The sequence below is a fragment of the Grampus griseus genome (genome assembly GCF_964374135.1).
Source record: "Grampus griseus genome assembly, chromosome: 1".
Taxonomy (NCBI): Eukaryota; Metazoa; Chordata; class Mammalia; order Artiodactyla; family Delphinidae; genus Grampus; species Grampus griseus.
Genome location: NC_139017.1, coordinates 27,893,452 through 27,919,830, shown reverse-complemented (window position 1 = coordinate 27,919,830; position 26,379 = coordinate 27,893,452). Strand labels below are relative to the sequence as shown.

The 26,379-nt window shown below is 37.3% G+C and overlaps 1 protein-coding gene across 2 annotated transcripts in view; it reads left to right on the top strand.

Annotated features, from left to right (window-relative positions):
• The window catches only part of SDCCAG8 (SHH signaling and ciliogenesis regulator SDCCAG8), a gene marked incomplete at its 3' end in the record, with an annotated part of 252,067 nt that overhangs the window by 65,079 nt on the left and 160,609 nt on the right, over nt 1-26,379 (top strand). For both annotated transcript variants that reach the window (XM_082663725.1, XM_082663724.1), the window contains exons 10-11: nt 15,890-16,042; nt 23,990-24,124. In XM_082663725.1, coding sequence (XP_082519851.1) covers nt 15,890-16,042; nt 23,990-24,124 — 288 coding nt within the window. The remainder of the gene's footprint in view (nt 1-15,889; nt 16,043-23,989; nt 24,125-26,379) is intronic.

Below are 26,379 nucleotides of genomic sequence, written 5' to 3'. Positions count from 1 at the left end.
CACTTCATCAAAACAGCTGTGTTCTCTACTCGCTGAATGGCACTTTTGTCCACTGTCATGCCCTGATTGGGAACTGGATGTCATCCTCTCCTTTGGCTTCCAACCAGTCACTAAATAAGAGTTTTAATCCTTGAAGTTTGCTTGAATTCTTTCCTCACTGTCACCTTTCTTGTTCAGGATACTATAATCTCTGGATTCATGAATTATAACATCCCTTGTCTCTTTTCCTTCACTCCATTCCCTACAAGGCAGCTAGAAGTGATCTTTCTTCAAAGCAGATTTTATCATGTGACTCTCTGATTAAAATCCATCAGTGGTTTCCCACTGCCTTCAGCGTAATCTCCAAACTACTTCACATGCTTATGAGGTCTGTCCTAATGTGCTTCCTTTCAACCCTTTAGTGTCACTTTTTACTCTCCTCCAACAGACTCAGCCCCTGTCAGCTTGGAAAGGCAGTAGAATTTAGAGGTTGAGCATGGTCTTAGTAGAGTTAGCAAGACCTAGATTCAACTTCCAACTCCACCATTCACCAGCTGTGTGACCTTGGGCAAGTTATTTAGTTCTCTGTGCCTCAGTTTTTCTTCATCTGTGAAATGGAAATAATATCTGACACATAGGATTTTAATTAGGACTGTATTTTAAAATTTATATCTGTTATCTTATAGAAACTCTGGCACAAAATATTTCTTCAATAAGTAGTTGTGGTGATGGTGATGGCTATTAATCCCTGTGTTTATGCCATGCTTTTTCTAGCCTCTGGGTCTCTGTACATGCCATGCAAATTCTTCTCCACACCATTGCTTGGATATTTTCTTCATCCTTCATGTCACTGTCTCTAGAAAATCTATGATCTCCCATGTCTAGATTTGATATACGTCTTATGTACTTTTAGAGCAGGGTTTCTCAACCTTGGCATGGTTGACATTTTGATGTACATAATTCTTTGTTTTAGAGATTGTCCTCCATGCTATAGGATATTTAGCAGCATCTCTGGTCTCTACCCACTAGATTCCAGTAGCACATCCCTCTCCCCCAAGTTCTGATAACCAAAGATATCTCCAGACACTGCCAAATGACCCTGAGGGGGGTGGTGCAGAATTGTCCCCAGTTGAGAACTACTCATTACAGCATTTATCAAAATGTATTATTATTGGTTGTTTGTTTGTATCTTTCATTAAACTTTAAACTCCTTGGCAGGAAGAACTTGTCCATCTTGTCACTATTAAATCCCTAGTATCTTACATAGTGTTTGGTAAGTAATAGGTACTCAGTAAATATCCGCTAAGGGAATTTCAGTGTGCTCTCAGTAACACTCTAGAATTCTGTTATTCTTACCTTTCCAATTTAACTACTTTACCAGTGCCACGTGAAAGTTAAGCCAAATCATACATGTTTTTCCTATCATTTTCAGCCTATCAAGTGTTACTGAGGGAAGCCATGTAAGAAAGCAACAATGAATTCCACAGGAGAGTAATACCAGTCACGTTCAGTGTATAAGTACTGTTTAGCAATTCTTTTCCTTGCAGTTGACTACCACATATACTTTTCTAAATTTTATTTTATTTTATATTTTTTAACATCTTTATTGGAGTGTAATTGCTTTACAATGGTGTGTTAGTTTCTGCTTTATAACAAAGTGAATCAGCTATACATATACATATATCCCCATATCTCCTCCCTCTTGGGCCTCCCTCTGACCCTCCCTATCCCACCCCGCTAGTTGGTCACAAAGCATCGAGCTGATCTCCCTGTGCTATGCGGCTGCTTCCCACTAGCCAGCTATTTTACGTTTGGTAGTATATATAAGTCCATGCCACTCTCTCACTTCGTCCCAGCTTACCCTTCCCCCTCCCTGTGTCCTCAATCCATTCTCTATGTCTGTGTCTTTATTCCTGTCCTGCCCCTAGTTTCTTCAGAAGCTTTTTTTTTTTTTTTTTTTTTTTAGATTCCATATATATGTGTTAGCATACAGTATTTGTTTTTCTCTTTCTGACTTACTTAACTCTGTATGACAGACTCTCCGGCCATCCACCTCACTACAAATAACTCAATTTGGTTTCTTTTTGTGGCTGAGTAATATTCCATTGTATATATGTGCCACATCTTCTTTATCCATTAATCTGTCGATGGACACTTAGGTTGCTTCCATGTCCTGACTATTGTAAATAGAGCTGCAATGAACATTGTGGTATGTGACTCTTTTTGAATTATGGTTTTCTCAGGGTATATGCCTGGTAGTGGGATTGCTGAGTCATATGGTAATTCTATTTTTAGTTTTTTAAGGAATCTTCATGCAGTTCTCCATACTAGCTGTATCAATTTACATTCCCACCGACAGTGCAAGAGGGTTCCCTTTTCTCCACACCCTCTCCAGCATTTATTGTTTGTAAATTTTTTGCTGATGGCCATTCTGACTAGTGTGAGGTGATACCTCATTGTAGTTTTGATTTCCATTTCTCTAATGATTAGTGATGTTGCGCATCCTTCGATGTGTTTGTTGGCTATCTGTATATCTTTGGAGAAATGCCTATTAAGGTCTTCTGCCCATTTTTGGATTGGGTTGTTTGTTTTTTTTGATATTGAGCTGCATGAGCTGCTTGTAAATTTTGGAGATTAATCCTTTGTAAGTTGCTTCATTTGCAAATATTTTCTTTCATTCTGAGGGTTGTCTTTCCGTCTTCTTTATGGTTTCCTCTGCATTGCAAAAGCCTTTAAGTTTCATTAGGTCCCATTTGTGTATTTTTATTTTTATTTCCATTACTCTAGGAGGTGGGTCAAAAAGGATCTTGCTGTGATTTATGTCATAGAGTGTTCTGCCTATGTTTTCCTCTAAGAGTTTGATGGTGTCTGGCCTTACGTTTAGGTCTTTAATCCATTTTGAGCTTATTTTTGTGTATGGTGTTAGGGGGTGTTCTAATTTCATTCTTTTACATGTAGCTGTCCAGTTTTCCCAGCACCACTTATTGAAGAAGCTGTCTTTTCTCCATTTTTCATTCTTGCCTTCTTTATCAAAGATAAGGTGACCATATGCGCGTGGGTTTATCTCTGGGCTTTCTATCCTGTTCCATTGATCTATATTTCTGTTTTTGTGCCATTACCATACTGTCTTGATTACTGTAGCTTTGTAGTATAGTCTGAAGTCAGCCTGATTCTTCCAGCTCCGTTTTTCTTTCCCAAGATTGCTTTGGCTATTAGGATCTTTCGTGTTTCCATACAAATTGTAACATTTTTTTTGCTAGTTCTGTGGAAAATGCCATTGGTAGTTTGATACGGATTGCATTGAATCTATAGATTGCTTTGGATAGTATAGTCGTTTTCACAATGTTGATACTTTCAATCCAAGAACATGGTATATCTGTCCAACTGTTTGTATCACCTTTCATTTCTTTTATCAGTATCTTATAGTTTTCTGCATACAGGTCTTTTGTCTCCTTAGGTAGGTTTATTCCTAGCTATTTTATTCTTTTTGTTGCAGTGGTAAACAGGAGTGTTTCTTTAATTTCTCTTTCAGATTTTTCATCATTAGTGTATAGGAATGCCAGAGATTTCTGTGCATTAATTTTGTAGCCTGCTACTTTACCAAATTCACTGATTAGCTCTAATAGTTTTCTGGTGGCATCCTTAGGATTCTCTATGTATAGTATCATATCATCTGCAAGCAGTGACAAGCTTTACTACTTCTTTTCCGATTTGGATTCCTTTTATTTCTTTTTTGTCTCTGATTGCTGTGGCTAAAACTTGCCAAACTATGTTCAGTAACAGTGGTGAGAGTGGACAACCTTGTTTTGTTCCTGATCTTAGTGGAAATGGTTTCAGTTTTTCACCATTGAGAATGATGTTGGCTGTGGGTTTGTCATATATGGCGTTTATTATGTTGAGGTAAGTTCCCTCTATGCCTACTTTCTGGAGGGTTTTTATCATAAATGGGTGTTGAATTTTGTCAGAAGCTTTTTCTGCATCTATTGAGATGTTCATATGGTTTTTCTCCTTCAATTTGTTCATATCACATTGATTGATTTGCGTATATTGAAGAATCCTTGCGTTCCTGGGATAAACCCCACTTGATCATGGTGTATGATCCTTTAAACGTGCTGTTGAATTCTGTTTGCTAGTATTTTGTTGAGGATCTATGTTCATCAGTGTTATTGCCCTGTAGTTTTCTTTCTTTGTAACATCTTTGTCTGGTTTTGGTATCAGGGTGATGGTGGCCTCGTAGAATGAGTTTGGGAGTGTTCCTCCCTCTGCTATATTTTGGAATAGTTTGGGAAGGATAGGTGTTAGCTGTTCTCTAAATGTTTGATAGAATTCACCTGTGAAGCCATCTGGTCCTGGGCTTTTGTTTGTTGGAAGATTTTTTTTTCTTTTTCAGTACGCGGGCCTCTCACTGTTGTGGCCTCTCCCGTTGTGGAGCACAGGCTCCAGACGCGCAGGCTCAGCGGCCATGGCTCACGGGCCCAGCCGCTCCGCGACATGTGGGATCTTCTCGGACCGGGGCATGAACCCGTGTCTCCTGCATCGGCAGGCGGACTATCAACCACTGTGCCACCAGGGAAGCCCTGTTGGAAGATTTTTAATCACAGTCTCAATTTCAGTGCTTGTGATTGGTCTGTTTATATTTTCTGTTTCTTCCTGATTCAGTCTTGGCAGGTTGTGCATTTCTAAGAATTTGTCCATTTCTTCCAGGTTGTCCATTTTATGGGCATAGAGTTGATTGTAGTAATCTCTCATGATCCTTTGTTTTTCTGCAGTGTCAGTTGTTACTTCTCCTTTTTCATGTCTAATTCTATTGATTTGAGTCTTTTCCCTTTTTTTCTTGATGAGTCTGCCTAATGGTTTATCAATTTTTGTTATCTTCTTAAAGAACCAGCTTTTAGTTTTATTGATCTTTGCTATCATTTCCTTCATTTCTTTTTCATTTATTTCTGATCTGATCTTTATGATTTCTTTCCTTCTGCTAACTTTCGGGGTTTTTTATTCTTCTTTCTCTGATTGCTTTAGGTGTAAGTTTAGGTTGTTTATTTGAGATGTTTCTTGTTTCTTGAGGTAGGATTGTATTGCTATAAGCTTCCCTCTTAGAACTGCTTTTGCTGCATCCCATAGGGTTTGGGTCATCGTGTTTTCATTGTCATTTGTTTCTAGGTATTTTTTGATTTCCTCTTTGATTTCTTAACTGATCTGTTGGTTATTTATAGTGTATTGTTTAGCCTCCATGTGTTTGTATTTTTTTACAGTTTTTTTTCCTGTAATTGATATCTGCTCTCATAGCATTGTGGTCAGAAAAGATAGTTGATTTGATTTCAGTTTTCTTAAATTTACCAAGGCTTGATTTGTGACTCAAGGTATGATGTATCCTGGAGAATGTTCCATGAGCACTTGAGAAGAAAGTGTATTCTGTTGTTTTTGGATGGAATGTCCCATAAATATCAATTAAGTCCATCTTGTTTAGTGTATCATTTGAAGCTTGTGTTTCCTTATTTATTTTCATTTTGGATGATCTGTCCATTGGTGAAAGTGGGGTATTAAAGTCCCCTACTCTGATTGTGTTACCATCAATTTCCCCTTTTATGGTTGTTAGCATTTGCCTTATGTATTGAGGTGCTCCTATGTTGGGTGCATAAATATTTACAATTGTTTCATCTTCTTCTTGGATTGATCCCTTGATCATTATGTAGTGTCCTTCTTTGTCCCTTGTAATAGTCTTTATTTTAAAGTCTATTTTGTCTGACATGAGAATTGCTACTGCATCTTTCTTTTGATTTCCATTTGCATGTAATATCTTTTTCCATCCCCTCACCTTCAGTCTGTATGTGTCCCTAGGTCTGAAGTGGATCTCTCGTAGACAGCATATATATGGGTCTTGTTTTTGTATCCATTCATCCAGTTTGTGTCTTTTGGCTGAAGCATTTAATCCATTTACATTTAAGGTAATTATCTATATGTATGTTCCTATTACCATTTTCCTAATTCTTCTGGGTTTGTTATTGTAGGTCTTTTCCTTCTCTTGTGTTTCCTGCCTAGAGAAGTTTCTCTAGGATTTGTTTTAAAACTGGTTTGGTGGTGCTGAATTCTCTTAGCTTTTGCTTGTCTGTAAAGATTTTAATTTCTTCATCAAATCTGAATGAGATCCTTGCTGGGTAGAGTAATCTTGGTTGTAGGTTTTTCCCTTTCATCACTTTAAATATGTCCTGCCACTCCCTTCTGGCTTGCAGAGTTTCTGCTGAAAGGTCAGCTGTTATCCTTATGGGGTTTCCCTTGTATGTTATTTGTTGTTTTTCCCTTGCTGCTTTTAATATTTTTTCTTTGTATTTAATTTTTGATAGTTTCATTAATATGTGTCCTGGAGTGTTTCTCCTTGGATTTATCCTGTATGGGACTCTCTGAACTTCCTGGACTTGATTGACTATTTCCTTTCCCATATTAGGGAAGTTTTCAACTATAATCTCTTTAAATATTTTCTCAGTCCCTTTCTTTTTCTCTTGTTTTTCTGGGACCCCTATTATTCGAATCTTGGTACGTTTAATGTTGTCCCAGAAGTCTCTAGGACTGTCCTCAATTCTTTTCATTTTTTGTTTTCTTTATACTGCTCTGCAGTAGTTATTTCAACTATTTTATCTTCAGGTCACTTATCCATTCCTCTGCCTCAGTTATTCTGCTATTGATTCCTTCTAGAGAATTTTTCATGTATTGTGTTGTTCATCATTGTGTCTTTGCTCTTTAGTTCTTCTAGGTCCTTTTTAAACATTTCTTGTATTTTCTCCATTCTATTGCGAAGATTTTGGATCATCTTTACTATCATTACTCTAATTCTTTTTCAGGTAGACTGCCTATTTCCTTTTCATTTGTTTGGTCTGGTGGGTTTTTACCTTGCTCCTTCATGTGCTGTGTGCTTCTCATTTTGCTTAACTTACTGTGTTTGGGGTCTCCTTTTTGCAGGTTGCAGGTTTGTAGTTCCTGCTGTTTTTGGTGTCTGCCCTCAGTGGCTAAGGTTGGTTCGGTGGATTGTGTAGGCTTCCTGGTGGAGGGCACTTTGCCTGTGTTCTGGTGGATGAGGCTGGATCTTGTCTTTCTGGTGGGTAGTACCACGTCCAGTGGTGTGTTTTGGGGTGTCTGTGACCTTATTATGATATTAGGCAGCCTGTCTGCTAATGAGTGGGGTTGTGTTACTGTCTTGCTAGTCCTTTGGCGTTGGGTTTCCAGCACTGTAGCTTGCTGATAGTTGAGTGGAGCTAGGTATTAGCATTGAGATGGAGATCTCTGGGAGAGCTTTCACTGTTTGATATTACATGGAGCCGAGAGGCCTCTGGTGGACCAATATCCTGAACTCGGCTCTCCCACCTCAGAGGCACAGGCCTGACACCGAGCTGGAGCACCAAGACCCTGTCAGCCACATGGCTCAGAAGAAAAGGGAGGAAAGAAAGAAAGAAAAATAAAATAATTTTATTAAAATAAAAAATTAATAAAAAAAATTAAAAAGTAATAAAACAGAAAGAAAGTAAGAAAAGAGCAACCAAACCTAAAAACAAATCCACCAATAACAAGCACTAAAAACTATACAAAAAAACAAAGAAAAATAACGGATAGATAGAACCTTAGGACAAATGGTAAAAGCAAAGCTATACAGACAAAATCACACAAAGAAGCATATACATACACACTCACAAAAAGAGAAAAGGGAAAAAAATATATCTATATATATAAAAAAAAGGAGGAAGAAAGCAACTGAATCAATAAACAAATCTACCAATTATAATAAACTCTAAATACTAAACTAAGATAAACATAAAACCAGAAACAAATGAGATGCAGAAAACAAACCCCAAGTCTACAGTTGCTCCCAAAGTCCACCATCTCAATTTTGGGATGATTCATTGCCTATTCAGGTATTCCACAGATGCAGGGTACATCAAGTTGACTGTGGAGATTTAATCTGCTACTCCTGAGGCTGCTGGGAAAGATTTCCCTTTCTCTTCTTTGGTTGCACAACTCCTGGGGTTCAGCTTTGGCTTTGGCCCCGCTTCTGCGTGTAGGTTGCCTGAGGGCATCTTTTGGGAAGTCTGATATCTTGTGCCAGTGTTCAATAGGTGTTCTGTAGGAGTTGTTCCACATGTGGATGTATTTCTGATGTATTTGTGGGGAGGAAGGTGATCTCCACATCTTACTCCTCCACCTTCTTGAAGGTCTCCCTACCACATGTACTTTAGACTAGACAGGAATGCCACTTTGTTCATTTTCCCAACTCCACTCTTAGCACCTCACTCTCAATAGCTGACCTACTTTACTGAGATCACAACCAACTGACAAGAGCCTCATCAACACTTTCTCATCCCTCAAATGTGTCTTCACATTTTTTTCTTTCTTATCTGGTCCTCTTACTTCCCAAGATGAATCTCTCTAAGTTCTTGATATCTCCTACTTCTAGGGTTTCAGGGACATTGAGACATTTGTTATCACATCTTTCTTGTATCTTCCATCCTTCATTCTCCATTGTCTTTACCTTTGTAGCTTTCCATTCACTTCTGAACACATTGCAGTCAGTCTTTTAACAAATTGTAGTCTGATTTCATGCTACTGAATTGGTCACATTATGGTCACCAGTCACTTCCTGATTACTAAACCCAGTGACTTCATCTCAGTCCTCATTTGACCCAACTCCAGGAAGACATTAACTGTACTAGCATAACATATCATCATTTCCCCTTGATTAATCTGATATTTCACTCTGTGGGTCCTCTTTGCATTGCTCTTGTCTACTCTTCCACATGTCTTTTAACTTGTTTTCCACAAGCCTAGAATGCAGACATTCCTCAGTCAGTTCCTAGCCGTCCAGCCATGTTGCCCTAATTTCCAGGACTTTGTGTCTCCCCCTCACTTGACCACCTCCACATTGTGCCTTTAGCTCTAAGAACTCCTCTGTGCCCCAGACCTACATTTCTTGCTTCTACTAGACCTCTTTTATGGATGATATGCCATTAGCATCTGAAACTCTACACCACCAAACTGGAAATTCTCTCCTCCTTACTGTCTATCACTCCTTTTCCTTCTATAATTTTCTGTATTATCTTTTCTCAGATAATGGTATTATCATCTTACCAACAGCCCTGGCTTGGAACCTTTAAAATATCTTGGGTCCTCCCCATTCCTCACTGTCAACATCCAATCAGTTATCAAACTCTCACCGTATCTTCAAAAACCCCTACTAAGTTATGCCCGCAGCTTCCATACCTATACTCCTGCTCTGGTTCAAGTCTTCACATACTCTTATGTGGCCTATTGCAATAGCCTTCTAATTGGTCTCCCTCAGGTCTCTTTCAATTCCAGTATATCTTTCACATTGCTGCCAAAGTTTTCCTAAACTGTAAATCTCCCTGTTCAGGCAGCTCTCTTCTTGCAGTAGAATAAGACAAATCCTTAGCATGACCTTCCAGATCTTTCACAATATGGTCCCACTCTAACTTTTCTAGCCTTATCTTTCACTACAAGTTTTCATATAACCTATACTGTTTCTATAACGTGACCTACAATTGACTATTTCCATGAATTTGCTCATGTTGTACTTTCCTGCACTGTATCCATCTGTGAAGTATCTATTCATTCTATGAGGGGCAACTCAGATGGCAGTCTTCTCGGAAGTTTTCCCCAGCACCTTCTTGTTTGAATTAATCTCTTCCTTCTCTGTATTCCTAGCAAGCTGTGTATAATTTTTGTGGCTGTTTACATAGCCCTCTCCACCAAAAGCCCTTAAAAACCAGGTCTGTGACATCTATCATTGTATTCTTCACATGGCCATTTACATATTAATTGTACAATAAATGTTGTTGAACTGATGTAAAGTTAATTATTAGCTTTAAATATTAGTATTAATTTTTGTAATTAGTGCTTTTAAAATCTTAGTGGTTAAGAACTAGAAAGGCTATTGTGTATTGTAAATCTATTTTTCACTAAGTTAGTAATAACTCAAGGATTGATTTCTAAGCAGTTTACAAAATGCAGTGCAAGTCTGGCAGTTTTTATCTCTAAGGTATGTTAAAACATACTAGGGGAGAAAATATTTGCAAATGAAGCAACTGACAAAGGATTAATCTCCGAAATATACAAGCAGCTCATGCAGCTCAATATCAAAAAAACAACCCAATCCAAAAATGGGCAGAAGACATAAATAGACATTTCTCCAAAGAAGATATACAGATTGCCAACAAACACATGAAAAGATGCTTGACATCACTAATCATTAGAGAAATGCAAATCAAAACCAAAATGAGGGCTTCCCTGGTGGCACAGTGGTTGAGAGTCCGCCTGCTGATGCAGGGGACACGGGTTCGTGCCCCGGTGCAGGAGGATCCCACGTGCCGCCGAGCGGCTGGGCCCGTGAGCCTGCGTGTCCGGAGCCTGTGCTCCGCAATGGGAGAGGCCACGGCAGTGAGAGGCCCGCGTACCGCAAAAAAAAAAAAAAAAAAAAATGAGGTATCATCTCACACTGGTCAGAATGTCCATCATCAAAAAATTTACAAACAATAAATGCTGGAGTGGGTGTGGAGAAAAGAGAACCCTCCTGCACTGTTGGTGGGAATGTAAATTGATACAGCCACTATGGAGAACAGTATAGACGTTCCTTAAAAAACTAAAAATACAACTACCAAATGACCCAGCAATCCCACTACTGGGCGCATACCCTGAGAAAACCATAATTCAAAAAGAGACATGTACCACCATGTTCATTGCCGCACCATTTACGATTGTCAGGGCATGGAAGCAACCTAAATGTCCATCGACAGATGAATGGATAAAGAAGATGTGGCAGATACATACAGTGGAATATTACTCAGCTGTAAAAAGAAACGAAATTGAGTTATTTGTAGTGAGGTGCATGGACCTACAGTCTGTCATAAAGAGTGAAGTAAGTCAGAAAGAGAAAAACAAATACCATATGCTAACATGTATATATGGAATCTAGAAGAATGGTACTGATGAACCTAATAGCAGGACAGGAATAAAGACGCAGATATAGAGAATGGACTTGAGGACGCCAGGGGGGAAGGGGAAGCTGGGACGAAGTGAAAGAGTAGCGTTGACATATATACACTACCCGATGTAAAATGGATAGCTAGTGGGAAGCTGCTGCATAGCACAAGGAGATCAGCTCGGTGCTTTGTGACGACCTAGACGGGTGGGAGAGGGAGGGTGGGAGGGAGGCTCAAGAGGGAGGGGATATGGGGATATATGTATACATATAGCTGATTCACTTTGTTGTACAGCAGAAACTAACACAACATTGTAGCAATTATACTCCAATAAAGATGTATAAAAAAAGTATTAGGAATTTTGCTTTCTGAGATTAAAGAGTGAAACAGCATACATATTTTAATTTTAAAACCAACTACTTTATTACTGAGTTATGAAATGGTTACTTTCTTCTTATAGTTCCTTAACATTTGTTGCCACCTAGTGTTCTATTTTGCATATTGCATGCTAAATAAGTAGAAGCAATTACATTACATTACATTAATATTGTATTATATCATGCCATATCATATTCAGTCCTCCCTCTTTATCCATGGGGGATTGGTTCCAGGACAGAAATCTGTGACTGGTTGAAACCTTGGATGCAGAAACTGTGAATACAGAACCTGCAGATAAGGAGGACAGACTATATGTACTTTTACAGTGGCAATGCAAACACCTGAGAATTTTATCAGAAAATAAATCTATAACATGAGAAAATTATAGTGCCATGCATGGATTCAGTTGTGTAACTTCTTTGGATCAAATCCCTATTCTGCCACTTTCTAGGTCTGTGCTCTTGGGCAAGTTAGTTAATGTCTCAAAGCCTCAGTTTCTTATCAACAGAGTGATAAAAGCCACTTAAAATTCAGTGAGAGAGTTAAATAAATTAATCCATGTAAGCCATTTAGGAAAGTATATGGCACACAGTAAGTGATCAATAAATGTTTTTGTTTTTCTTTGAAATTTGCAAGTCATTACAACTGGGAATAATTTTAAAAGGGAGAAAAAAATTAACCTGGGAATAAATGAAGGTAGAAAAGTAGAGGTTTTTGCAGTGATGTTTTGGTAAAGCTACAAGATAAAAAGGTTAACTGGGCCTTAGACCTGCCTGCCTCTATTGGAAGGGAAATTGTTGGCTTTGGCATGATGTTCCCATGAGCATATCTATAATGAGATAATCCTCTAAAGAAATTTTTTTTTTTTTTTTTTTTTTCCTGTACGCGGACCTCTCACTGTTGTGGCCTCTCCCATTGCGGAGCACAGGCTCCAGACGCGCAGGCTCAGTGGCCATGGCTCACGGGCCCAGCCCGCTCTGCGGCATGTGGAATCTTTCCGGTCCAGGGCACGAACCTGTGTCCCCTGCATCGGCAGGCAGACTCTCAACCACTGCGCCACCAGGGAAGCCCTGAAGAAACATTTTTTAAAAAATACCAACCCAGGGCTTCCCTGGTGGCGCAGTGGTTGAGAGTCCGCCTGCCGATGCAGGGGACACGGGTTCTTGCCCCGGTCTGGGAAGATCCCACATGCCGCAGAGCGGCTGGGCCCGTGAGCCATGGCTGCTGGGCCTGCACGTCCGGAGCCTGTGCTCCGCAACGGGAGAGGCCACAGCGGTGAGAGGCCCGCGTACAGCAAAAAACAAAAAACAAACAAACAAACAAACAAAAATACCAACCCAGAAGGTTGAATAAATGTCCCCCCAAACTTTTTTTTTCCTTTTTAAGTATTCAAATTATTGTTTTCCTTAGGCTACAGCAGAATCAGAAAGGCAAGAATTAGAAACCCGAAGTAAAAGGAAAATCAGAAAAGCCTTGAGCATTTGATTGCAAGCACAAATGTAGAATATAATGTTTCTTGATATGTACATTATCTTCCACAAGACAAAAACAAATTATAAATATCTTGGAAGTGGGAGTTAGGGATAGACTGACTGATAGGTTCCTAGTAAGGATGAATTTATAAATTAATAATCAATAGTTTGCATTATTTGTAAATTAAATGCCTAAAACATGTTGAAAATCATTTTTATGTTGTGGGCTATGTTTCATAAAAATGAAAGCATTTTCATAAACTTTTAAGTTTACATTCATAAGTGTGGACTCTATTATTCCTCATAGTTCTTTAATCCTATAATCATGAATTCTCTGATCACAAGGATATCTAGGAACCCAACCCTAGCACTTGGGAAGGACTTTTATATTTCCTAAAAGAGTTTCCCTATTTTAAGAATTGAGTTGACTAGGTACAAATTTATTTTGGAAAATGTTTTGACTCCATTAAGATAGTAATGCATACTTTTTGGTTTAATAAAACCAGGACTGGGAATATCAAGTCCAATAAATTATGTTTTGAAAAATGTGTTACTGTGGCCAACAAAGAATGACCACAAATAAATTTCCCAGAAGAGAAAAGGCCCTTTGAAGATTGAGTCTACTGGAGGGTGAGGGTTGTGTAAATCCCCAACTCCCTAAGACCTACAGCCATTTCCACCAAGAAAGGGATTGTGCTCAGGGAAAGAAAGGAGCCACGACCTTGGGAACCACTAGGAGAAATGGCAGCCGCAGATTCCAAACTAACTTGGTCACCTGTGAAGATCCATCAGTTAATTGGGTTGGCCAAACATCTTACGGAAAAACCCAAACGAACTTTTTGGTCAATAGTCTTTGAGGATTTGGTTATATGCCTTTACTGAATGATTATATGGAGTATAATCAGGGAGCACTGAGTCATCTGGGATTCTGAAAACTAGGAGAGTAAGTCTTAGAATTAAAAGACAAAGCTTTAATGGAAGGAATGTATAAATATTTATTTAGTAAACCCAAATCTTGTATATGAGGACCATTGTAAGATTAAATGACTTTTCTAATTCCAAATGTTACTTAATATTTTCTTCATTGTGACCAGACATATATATTAAAATCAAAACAAGCAAAAGCTATTTTATATGGAATCATTGGCTATAAACCAAGAGTGATCAATATCCAGTTTTTAACCTAATATTTTTATTCAGTGTTTCGTTACTGCTTTCATACTCACCATCACCTCTCAGTGGTGGGTACTCCTCATAGAAGGCCATCCATGAAACCAAGGCTTCAGCAACGGTTTTGTTTAAGTGATTTACAACTTCTCCCTTCTGCTTTTTCTTTATATTATCTTAGCGTTAGGCCTCTTACCTGTCAGGATCATTTACTGTTCCTTGTTCTTGAATTGATTGAATTCTTTGAATTGACTGTTTAGTTGCTCTTCATGTTAGCCTGATCTTCAGCAGTTCCTTCCACTGTTCCTGTACCTAATAAGGTTGATTCCTGAGTTTTTATTCAGTGAAAAACCTTCTGATTAAATGTATTAGTTTATATTCCATAATCATTTTAGTCTTTCATGATATTCATATATCAGTGAACATTATGAACATTTTTATTAGGTTCATAAAAAATATTTTACACAAGAGCAATTGTGTTCTGAAGCGCAAAAATCTCTAATTCATAGTATTTCAAGCTCCAAGGGTTTAAATTATAGAAAAATTATGCTTTTCCATTTCTTTTAAAATCTAATGTAAAATTTTATTTTCCAGACATTTTCAACTGGAATTGGACTTGGGACTGACTCCCTAGGAGAATCTTTTTTCAGGCATTTTATTTGCTTATCAGTTAATCTGGGACAGTTGCATTTTATCCTCAGTTTTTATGCCTAGGAGTATAGAACATTTCCAGAAGAGTTTGAAAGAAATTAGGGTTTAATGATCTCATGATAAAAAGAAGAAAATTCACATATCCTAGATATTTATTGTCTATATTTATTATAGCTTTCACCAGAGGGAAGCATAGCAATGCATAGAGCTTACAGTGCTTACTGAGACTGCTTCCATCTCCATTAACACCAACTGTGACTATCATTTTATAATTACATAGTATATAAGTCATATGAGACTTGAGTTTCTTTCTCTCAATTCAGGGGAACACAATAGAGGTTGAGTGAGGAGGATATAATGATGAGCCACTGGGATGAGACTAAGACACCATAGTATGACTCAGATTTTCTATGTCAAGCACCTTAATTTTATTTTTTTCTTGAGATTTTGAATTTAGTTTATTATTGTGTGTTATGCATAACGATATTGTAAATACAGCCAAAAGGAAGTTAGAGAGAATTTACTTCTGGAAATTCAGAGTGGGAAATTTAAACTAAAGGACAATTATCGACTTTTAAATTGCCAGAAATGAAATATAACACTTCTCATTTTACAAAACTAGGTAGTAAATGCTGTTTTGAGTCTTTCCTTATCTAAACTTGATTATTACTTAATTTTTACTTTAGTTATGTGTGTAAGGAGAGTGAACCAAATCTTATCGTACTTATATTTAAGGAAGCTCAGTTATTATATAAACAGTAAATGCCTGTATGTAATGATAAATACATCTCATCTTAAAATTTTGATCTGTTTATCATTTAAAGTACAAATAATTTTTAACCATGTCGAGATGAAAAATCAGTTAAATTAGATACTTATATATTTCTTGTAGTATAAACATGATATATAATTGAAAATACTAGAACACTTGGTTTTTCTGATCCCCTTTTATAAAATTCAGACTCCTCTGTGGCCCTTATCAAGGTTTGTTACCTGAATTTTCTTAGTTGATTAGTTAATATAGCCTTAATTGTGCAAACTGAAATATGTGAATAAATACAACATTTGAATACATGTAACATTTGAATACATGTAACATATGAATCAGTAAGTGGTGTTGACAAACAAATACAAAAATATTCTTTACTTTGACTTTACAGTGAGTTGTAACTATTTTAAATAAAATCAAAGCTTAATTGTCTTATTTCCCTCTCATTTCTTCTAAATTCTAAGGTCCCATTTCACTCTGTCTTATTCTGGCAGGCTTTAATCCAGTGCGAACAGTTGAAGAATGAACTGGAGAAGCAGACAGAGCGACTTGAGAAAGAACTCGCATCTCAGCGAGAAAAAAGAGCCTTTGAGAAAGAGATGATGAAAAGAGAAATAACAAAAGAAAGAGAGGACATGGGCTCAAAGGTATTTAAAGGGTTCAATTTGTTATCGACACTGCAGAAGAAATGTTTGTGGTGATATAATTGATGAGTCTGCAGGTTGCAATTCTTGAATGATCTTTATTTTAAAAATTTTTTAATATCTTTATTGAAGTATAATTGCTTTACAATGTTGTGTTAGTTTCTGTTGTACAACAAAATGAATCAGCTATAAGTATACATATATCCCCATATCACCTCCCTCTTGAGCCTCCCTCGAATGATCTTACATGTTTAAACCATTTAAGTAGTCAAGTTGCTTATAACTTAGAGTTCATAAAAATTTTCTATTCCTCAATGTGTTTCTCAATAGAAGTTATATTCTCTGACCTTTCCAAAGAAAATAATCAATTAGATTTCATGATAGGAAAATGTAAAATTTACTCTAATCCTGCCATTGTGTTTGATTCCCTTTCTGTTTGTCAGAGGAGAGCAGGTGCTCTGCAGATATCCAGATTTTATTTCAAGCTTGGTTAAATCAAGGAGAGATGACTCCCCCATTTCATCCCCCACTCCTAAATTAGCCTTTAAGAAGGTAAAACACTTGTAAGAAACCAAGTAACCAAAACAAAAAGTGATAGTATACTCTGTACAAAATAGGTTCTAGCAAATTACATGATGAATAATGACTATAACCAGATGAATACATGGAAGGGAGAAATTAGAGTCAAAAGGAACAGATAACATGAGATGGGCAGTGTTTGCAAAAGAGTAACAAGCTAGAATACAGAGTTTAGTGGAACCTAGCTTTAAAGTTGCTACAGTTGAATAAAATTGAGCAAGATGTGGTCCCTCAAGTAACCCAAACAATGGTTACATGTTCTGTTTTTTCAAAGCAGGGTCACAGCTTATACCTACATGCTGTCTTAAACATGTGGTAATTAACTCATTCAGCAAATATCTACTGAGTATCTGCCATGTGCAAGGCAGTGTGTAAGCCTAAGGCTATATAAAGAGAAAAATCACAAATTCTGCCCAATGAGTTTTAAGTCTTACCTTACCTGAGCCAAGATAAACTCCCTTGTTTTCTTATCCTTTTTTAAAAAAATTGTGCCTGTCAAAACCTACTTATAGGTCAGTCTGGTTATCTACATTCTCTGACCTGGATTGGTGATCTCAGCTAGTGAAGAAAAATCCTATAATCTTGCAGATGACACCACCATACACTTATGGTTCAATGTCCACCATTCTGTTGGTGCTTTCTAGCAGTCCTCCTATGCATTCCTCTCTCTCCCATTCATTCAGGATTCAACAGATATTAATTGGAGGTCCTGGGAATGTGGTAGTCACAGGACCAATGCAGTTACGTCATGAAGTTTATAGACTTGTGGGAGAGGTAGACATTAAACACATACTTCCACAAATGAGTTTTTACCACTATGATAAAGGCATGAAGGTACGGTATAGGGTACCATGAGAATGTGTAACAGGCAAATATAACTTAGTCTGGGCAGTCATGGAAGACTTTCCTAAGAAAGAGGTTTTGCAAATGAGGCTCAAAAGAGTTGAGTAGGCGTGGTCAGGTGAAGAGTTGAGGGGAAGAGTTTCAGACCCAGGAAAACAACACTCCCAAGGCTCTGAAGCTAGAAAGCATCATACTTTCTAGGAATTTAGAGAGGGCTCAGGTGACTGGAGCATAGGAAGTAAGGGCCAGAGTAGTGGAAGATGAGTTTGGAGAAGTATGCAAGGACCAAATCATGAATGGTCTTAAAATCCATGTGAAAGGTTTTAAATGTTATCCAAAAGTGAAGGGGAAACCATTGAATGGCAGTAAATTGGGCAGTGTCGTGATCCCATTTATATTTGAGAAAAATCATCTGTCAATAGATTTGAAGGAGGACCAGAATAAACCCCTGGAGATCAGGTGGGAGGTAATTATAGTAGTCTAGGTGGGAAGTGTTGGTATCTAAGACACATTTTTCAAGGACTATTTCAAATCAGTTTTATTCCTCTCAAATTCTCTACCATACCACCTCTCCCCTCATTCTCGGCAGAGAGCCTTACTTCCCTAACGAAGAAAGTTGACAGCCATTAGATGGTAATCACCTTATTTATCCCCCCCCACCTCTGCCTAAAGTAAAATTTCACCTGTACTGCAACCGTGTCAGAATGGGAGTGGCTTAATCCTAATCCTTTCCTCTTGCTCTGAATCCCATCCCCTTCCACCACCTCAGTGACCTATTTCCATTAGTTCCCCACTCTCTTCTGAATCTTCAACCTTTGTCCTTCACTATAGCCTTTTCCTTATCACCAGGAAAATAGTCTCAAACTTTTCTCACCTGTTGAAAGAAACCAATCTTTCTTCTATCAAGTCATTCTCAATCTTGGCTACACAGAAGTTCCAAAACTCTCATTGCCCAATATGCATCCCAAACGAATTATGGGGGAATATCTGAGGGTAGGATCTAGGGGTCAGTATTTTAAAAAATTGTCCAGGTGATTCCAATGTGTGGCCAAGGCTGGAAGCCACCTTAGTAATTCCATATCCCTCTTTACTCTTCCCCTTAATAGTCAAGTTTCTTGAAAGATTTGTCCATACATGTTATCTTCATTTTCTTACCGCTCATTCACTCTTCAGACCACTACATTTCAGCTTCTGTGCCCATAGCCGATGAAATTACTATTGCTGTGTTCACTGGAGACCTCCTTTGTGCTATTTTTAGTGAATATTTTTTCGTTCTTATTCTCCTTAAAAGGTTCTGTTTCTTTGATTTCTCTGAATCATATTCTTTTTTTTTTTTTTTTTTTTTTTTTTTGCGCTATGCGGGCCTCTCACCGTTGTGGCCTCTTCCGTTGCGTAGCGCAGGCTCCGGACGCGCAGGCTCAGCGGCCATGGCTCACGGGCCCAGCCGCTCCGCGGCACGTGGGATCCTCCCAGACCGGGGCATGAACTCGCGTCCCATGCATCGTCAGGCGGACTCTCAACCACTGCGCCACCAGGGAAGCCCTGAATCATATTCTTGTTTTGGGAGAATGATGATGTGTGCCTTTTAGGTTACTCTGAGTTTAAGCTGCCTTTGAGATAATGAAGGAGACACATCCAGAAAGCACCTTGATAGGAGGTTCTAGAGTTTAGCAGAGAGCTTTAGATTTAGATGTCTTTAGCAGTACTGTGGCTTTAATTTCATATGTATGGTATTGATTCCTAAGTCTTTAGCTCTCTAGTGAGCCCCCAAACCAGCTGCACTTCCCATCTTCCCTCTCATAGTAGAACTACTATTCATTCATCCATTTGCCCAACTCAGAAATCTTGCTGTCATCCTTGATTGCCTCCCTCTCCCTCACCCTGTACATCAAGTCACCAAGTTCTAGAGTTTCAGGCCCTTACCGATTTTACATTGCCCTGTCTCTCCATCCCACTGCTCTCCATGTCTCACCCTTGGGTGATTCCTACAGCCCCAAGTGGTAGAAGCCCCTTGCTTCTAGTCTCACCTCCTTATCTCTTCTCTTACCCAAAGATCCAAGGATGATCCTCCTAAAATGAACACGTCAGTATGTCAGTCTCTTGTTTTAAAATCCTTTCTTGTCTCTCTATAACCCGATCTTTTACTATAGCATAAAGATTGTACATTTTTTCCCTCTCTTTGGTTCTCCAGTCTCATCTCCCTTCTCTTTTCTTCCTTGTATTACCACCATACTGATCTACTGGCACTTCCTCAAATGTGCAAACATGCCAGTCTGCCATACTGTTTTTTCATTTCAGGATTTTTCAGGGCTTTGCCCCTCCCCTCCCATCCCCACACCCCCCACCTCACCCCCATTGCCTAGAGGAATCTTCCTCTGGCCTCTCTGACTGATCCTTCAGAGTTCTCGATACCACCTCTTCTCACAGTCTCCCAATGATAAATTTTTGGGAGCCCCTCCTATGGGCTTCAATAACTCAATGTATTGCAAAGTCTTATTGAATTATCTCCCCTAATTTACTATGATTCCCTTGCATATATGGTTTGTTAACATCCTTATTGCCTTATGGCCACATTCCTCCCACATAAAATGTGTTCAGTATATATTTATTGAATGAATACAAGGGGAATACAAATGGAAGGAAGAAGACTCCATGCCATTGGAAAGGCATGACTAAAATACTGAGAGTTCAGAGGATCAGAACAGATTTCTGTCTGCAAGAGATCATGGAACGCTTGGTGGAGAAGGTGGCATTTTAACTGAGCTTCAAGAAAACAGGCAGGATTTAGAAATGCAGAGTGTGGGGGAGATGTACCAACATGAGTAAGATATGGAGGGAGGTAAAGTTGCACGCTGAGCTTTGAGAGAGAGAATGAATGGCATCAAGAGCAAAGATCAGCTACTGTTCATGCCTAGGAGACTTTTTTTCTGGGTTGTTTAGTGGAAACTTTTGCCTTGCTGAGTAGTTCTACTATGTAAAAATATGTTGATGAGAATTCCTGATAAGAAATAAAGGAAGTCTGAACTGTGCCAGGGAATATTCCAGGTGCTTTTATGTATAACTTTCTTAAACTGATAATTATTTCATGAATGAAAGTGTTAACAGAAATACAATGCATTTCTTTTTTTTTAATTTATTTATTCATTTATTAATTTTGGCTGCATTGGGTCTTCATTGCTGCACGTGGGCTTTCTCTAGTTGTGACGAGCGGGGGCTACTCTTTGTTGCGGTGCGTGGGCTTCTCATTGACACTTCTCAAGTGCCTTCTCTTGTTGCGGAGCACAGGCTCTAGGCACGTGGGCTTCAGTAGTTGTGGCACGCGGGCTCAGTAGTTGTGACTCGCGGGCTCTAGAGTGCCGGCTCAGTAGTTATGGCTCATGGGCTTAGTTGCTCCGCGGCATGTGAGATATTCCCCCACCAGGGATCGAACCCATGTCCCCTGCACTGGCAGGCAGATTCTTAACCACTGTGCCACCAGGGAAGTCCTACAATGCATTTCTGAGTCTGAGTCCTTTTTTTCTTTTTGCCTCCATTAAGCCTTATTTGACATTTAATCTGAAGATCCTGCCCTAAATAAAGATGTATGAATAAAGAGCTGAAAGTGATCCTAGCACTGAAGCAAGTACTCTCACAGAAAATGGCAGAAAGAAGCTCTGAAGTAAAAGGATTTAGTGTTGAATCCAAATTGACCTTTATGTGACCTTGAACAATTCATTTAACCTCTCCAAATTTCAGAGTAGTAGATCCTTGGTTGATCTACTCAAGGAATTGATAGGATTAAATGAGATAATGTTTTGAAAGTACCTAATATAATACCTGGCTTAGGTTAGACCATTTAACAAATTTTAGCTTGTGGCTATTATTCTTACTCTAGTGAAAGAGAGAATTAGCCCTATTGGGTAGATTTCTTGGACCTTTGTGTTAGTAAAAGCAGACAAATTTTAATATAAAGTCCAGCTTTACTTTTTATTTATTAGCTTGAAATGAACTTGGGAACATTACTTAAGTTTTCATTTTTTCAACTGAAAGTTAATCCAATACATTCCTTTCCAAAGGGAATTAAAAGATAAAATTATCACACTGCTTAGCACAGGAAGTTAATTTAATAGGGTGTTTGAACAATTAATCATAATGTTGTAACTTCTCATGGTTAGTGCTGGAGCAGGTGTCCCTGCTTTCCTAGTGGTAGGAATGCTCATGAGACTTGTAGATTTTCTTTCCTTCTTTTTATTATTTTTCTTCTTTCCTTTCCTCTTACTGCTTAAAAATTTCATTTGTGTGGGAAGCTCTAGGAGAGCAGATGCCTTCTACCTAGACAGATTTTGAATCATTCCCCCATGAACAGTTCTTGCTGTGAGTTTGCCTGTTGGCATCAGTAATGGTCTTTGGTTGCACTAAACCGCTAAGTTTGTTCCTTCAATCAGTCCTTCAATCATCTATTTATTGAATGCCCCCTCTGGTTTGTGTATTTTCTCAGTTGGTTCCCTTGATAATAGCCATTGCTAGAATCCTTAATTCTTATACCTTTTTTTATGAGGAATGCCACTTTATACCACGTTCAGTACACTAGGGACTGCTTTAGTGTAGAGATTTCTATCAAGCTCTCCCATCCTGGGTGTCCTTGTCTCTTGCTTGCCCCTGTCAAAGTTTAAAGGACTTATCTGATGTCAACACCCTGGACATCCAGCAGTGTTGCAGCTGTCTGTGTTACTTCTGCCCCTGCAACAGATGTGGATGGAGAAGCTCCTGCAGTGTAATGTTGACTTCCAGATGGTGGGCATGGAGAAAAAGAAGGTGTGACAACAGGAGGGGAGGCCTTGAGAAGTGGGTGACAGAAGGGAGCAGACAGGTAGTGGGCAGAGGAATGAAGTGATGGGTGGCAGAGGGAAGGAATCATATGGAAGGTGTATGATTTGTTACATGCTATAGAAACTGACTCAGAATTTACCATTAGCAAAATAAATGTCTGCCCATTCACTTCAAAAAAACCACACAATATTAATATGTTTACTATAGATCCACATAAATAAGTAATCTATGGTTTTTAGTAGCTGGTAATTAAAGTTTGTTATTGTTGTATGGTTCCAGAAAAGCTATAATTACATATTCATAATATGCTTACTCATGAACTTGAAGTTTTAAATTAAGAAAATTCAATTAATATTTTTGATTTGTTACATTTAACTTCTTTTGACCTTTAATTTTTGTTTCAGATTGTAATCTGCATAAGGATAGTTTGTAGCTTGGCATTAGTAAAAGTAATTTTATGTGCAAATTAGATTTGTAGCCAATCTCTTGATGAAAGAAGGACATGTAAACAGCCATAAGTTAAATGTACAATTCTCCACAATCCCCAGGAATGTTAATTAATACATCTACCATCTAAATTAGAAAGTAGCTACTGGGGCTCATTATTTTCATGTTGTCAATTTTAATTAGTTGACAAAGGTAATCTTGATTTTTATTACAAAATTTTAGTTATTGATTTCAGTTGTAAAACTGAATTCACACCCATGTTAGTGTACAATGACAGATTTCAAATATTATTTCAAATTTGTTATCAGTTTTTATTTTAGCTGATTAAAAACTGATAGCTATTCCATATGTTTTGATCTGGGGCAAGGTAGCATTTCTTTATCACTTTAAAACTGCTAATACAAATGAGAAATTAATAGCCTAGAAAAGTTTGACCTACTGGAGCAGAGTAAAATCTAATTGCAAACCAAAAGCTATAAAGGTTAAATCTAAGGTCTAGAAAACATTTCTGACTCTGGGAAGAAAAACTAAGAACCTGATATCCATATAGTCCCTCAGAAAAGCCATTTATTCTACTGATTCATTCATTCATCAAACGTTAAACATATACCTGTTGAGGAACATGCTCTTGAGGAACTTATAGTCTAATGAGGAAACAGACAACAAAAAACAGTGTGATGTGTTAAGTACTGTGCATGTAAATAATTTTAGTTGAGAAATAATATATCAAGAAAATTTGAAATATATTTTAGCATGGAGGATAAATTCAGCACCTTTATTCTTGGTTCTACGATAGTACAAAATTTCTAAAATACTTCGTATTTTTAAAAAATACTATTTTATAGTCTTATTGAATTTTTCAGATATTAGGCATATCTTTATAAGGTGGTTAGAAATTCTTAAAGGACATAAAACTTCGGTATTCTTACAGGGTTAGTATAGCATATGGAAGTTTCTTAATATCTGCTGATTGATTCTATTTTTAATATTTAAAAAGCATGGTGACTATAGTTAACAGTACTGTACTGTGTATTTGAAAGTTGCTAAGAGAGCAAATCTTAAAAGTTCTCACCACCAGAAAAAAAAGAAAATTACGTGAGGTGATAGTCAAGGGAGATGAATTGAGAATGCAGAGCAATGGAGATACCCAATCCACAGAGAAATGACTTACAGAGAGAGCCCAGTGTCCATGCTGAGACTCTATTAATTCAAGATATTTAAAATATTTTTGTCAAATGACATTATCACTTAGGACTTTTTTTCCTCGTACAGACGTTGACCCTATCTCAGAGTATTGCCCAACTGGAGGCTCAGGTGGAAAAGATTACAAGAGAGAAAATTTCAGCTGTTAATCAACTAGAGGAAATTCAAAACCAGCTTGCTTCCCGGGAAATGGATGTCACAAAGGTACAAAGAGAGAGTTTAGTTTACTAATTACTTAAATATTTTAGTTGAAAATTTTTTCCTAGTGTTAAAAGCTCAAAAAGAAGTCTGGGGTATAAAAATTTTGTTATTTCAAGATAATAAAGGTCCACATAATGGTCATTCAGCAGACATTTACTTATTATCAGCAGGCCCTTTTCTGGGTGCTGCAAATACAAAGATGAATTAGACACAAATAATGTCCTCAAAGAGCTTAAGGATTAAGTTGCTGAGACAAAACTGTAAATTAACAAGTTTTATTACTTTAATTATTGAATACCTGATAAAACTTGTACATCTGAATTAGTCAACTAGGAGTAATTTTTTGCATAAGTTTGGTCTTCACAATAATACTAAAAGACATGTATTTATTTATAACATGAAAAGTGTGCTTAACATAATTCTCCATCTCTCATTCTTTCAGACCTGTTCTCTAAAATCAAGATTCTAATACTACAACTTCTTATTCTGTTGGTCCTTAAATTTATACTTTACACTGTGGTATCACTGTGTCTGCACTATGGGCATCACAAACTTGTGAACCAAGAGCTAAAATGCTTAATGATCTTAACTGGCTAAGGTACATGTTTAAGAAACACTAGAAGTCTGTGTAGATTTCAGTAATCATTGCTTTAAAACTAAGTCACTAAATATGGACATGCATGATGTAATAAATTAAATCAATTTATTTTTCATCAGTACATACACAGATGATTTTATTAAAATGCATACCCATTTCATACTGCATTTTACTTCTCAACATATTTTCCTAAATTTGGACACATTTTTAATGCCATTATTGTTTTATAACTCAGTAATTTAAATTAACTTTAATATATATTAGGAAAGGAAGCCTATTTTTTCTTTTTTTTCCTTGAATTTATATAGTTCTTCATTTGCTTTCTAAAATTCAAGCTAGCTAATGTAGAAGCTTAAAATACCGTATTTGCCAATATAATTGATGTTTGTGTGGAGGTAGGGGTAGAAGTAAGGGAACTGCTGCAGAGAGATGGAAATGGTTAACCTGGATTGATAGGTGAAAGGTATGATGAGGATTTTCAGTTCATTATAAGGAGAGAACTTTCTGTTGAAATATGGTACAGTAAAGAATGATTACTTGTCTTTAGAACTGTCCAAAAGGACTCAAGCATCAGAGGAGTGCCTTAAGCCTGCTTCCAACCCTGGGATAATATAATTCTAGTTAAATTTAATTTGTTCATTTATTTTAGATGAAATTTAAGTGTTACAGATAAACTTAGCAAATGCATTTTAAACTGAAATTAGTGAGGCAAGGAAACTTTAAAAATAAAATTAAGGGGTACAATCATTTTAAACAGGACCTAATGCTTAGATATTTATTATGTATAATAATTTTGTACTGGTGTTGGGTTTTAAACACCATGGTTGTATAACTGTTATGTTCTGGTATTATAATTGGGGTCTTTAAATTTTATTCCTATATGTAAATCAAATAGATTGGAATAGTGAAGAAAGTCAATTAAGCCTCCTCTAATTTTTTTCTGTAATTCTTAATTTTTAAATTTTATTTAGCTTTAGTAACTTTTTGTGAATTAGTAATATTTTTGAAAGGGGAAGGAGCAACTCTTGCACATTGAAGGTATTTGAATTTCAGATACAATTTGTAGTAATTTTATTCTTTTTTTAGCTTTCTGAGGGTCACTGGGGAGAAGCTTACTGACTTTTTCTTCTGTCTTGTCACTATAATTTTTGAACACAGATTAGTTTATTTTTAACATATTTTTTATTTGAACATAGGAAATGCATATAGGTTTAATAAGATTCTAATACATCAATAATGATGAAACTAATTTCTAAAATTCTAATGATCATTTTTGGAGAACTACCAAAATTGTGAAGTCTCAAACAGGTATAGCCATTAGATGATACATGATTTTTAAAAACTTGTATTTGTAACTTAGAAGCTGACTTAGCAGATGTTTGTATTACTTGATCTCTCTACAAGTTCTCAGTTATCTCAAAAGTTAATAACTTCTTTATTTAGATTTATCTGCTAGTTGTATTTTCCAAATGTATTTATCTGTCTGTAGATGCCCTGGATTGAAAAAAAAGATTACATAAAGAATGATACACAATTTTAAGATACTGAGTGTGTTTATTATTTAACAATATGTTAAAGTCATTTCACTTACATGTGTATTTTCATTTTATGTTGAATGCCATAGCTATTTTAAAAGCAGAGTGGGCTTAGTTGCAGTCTA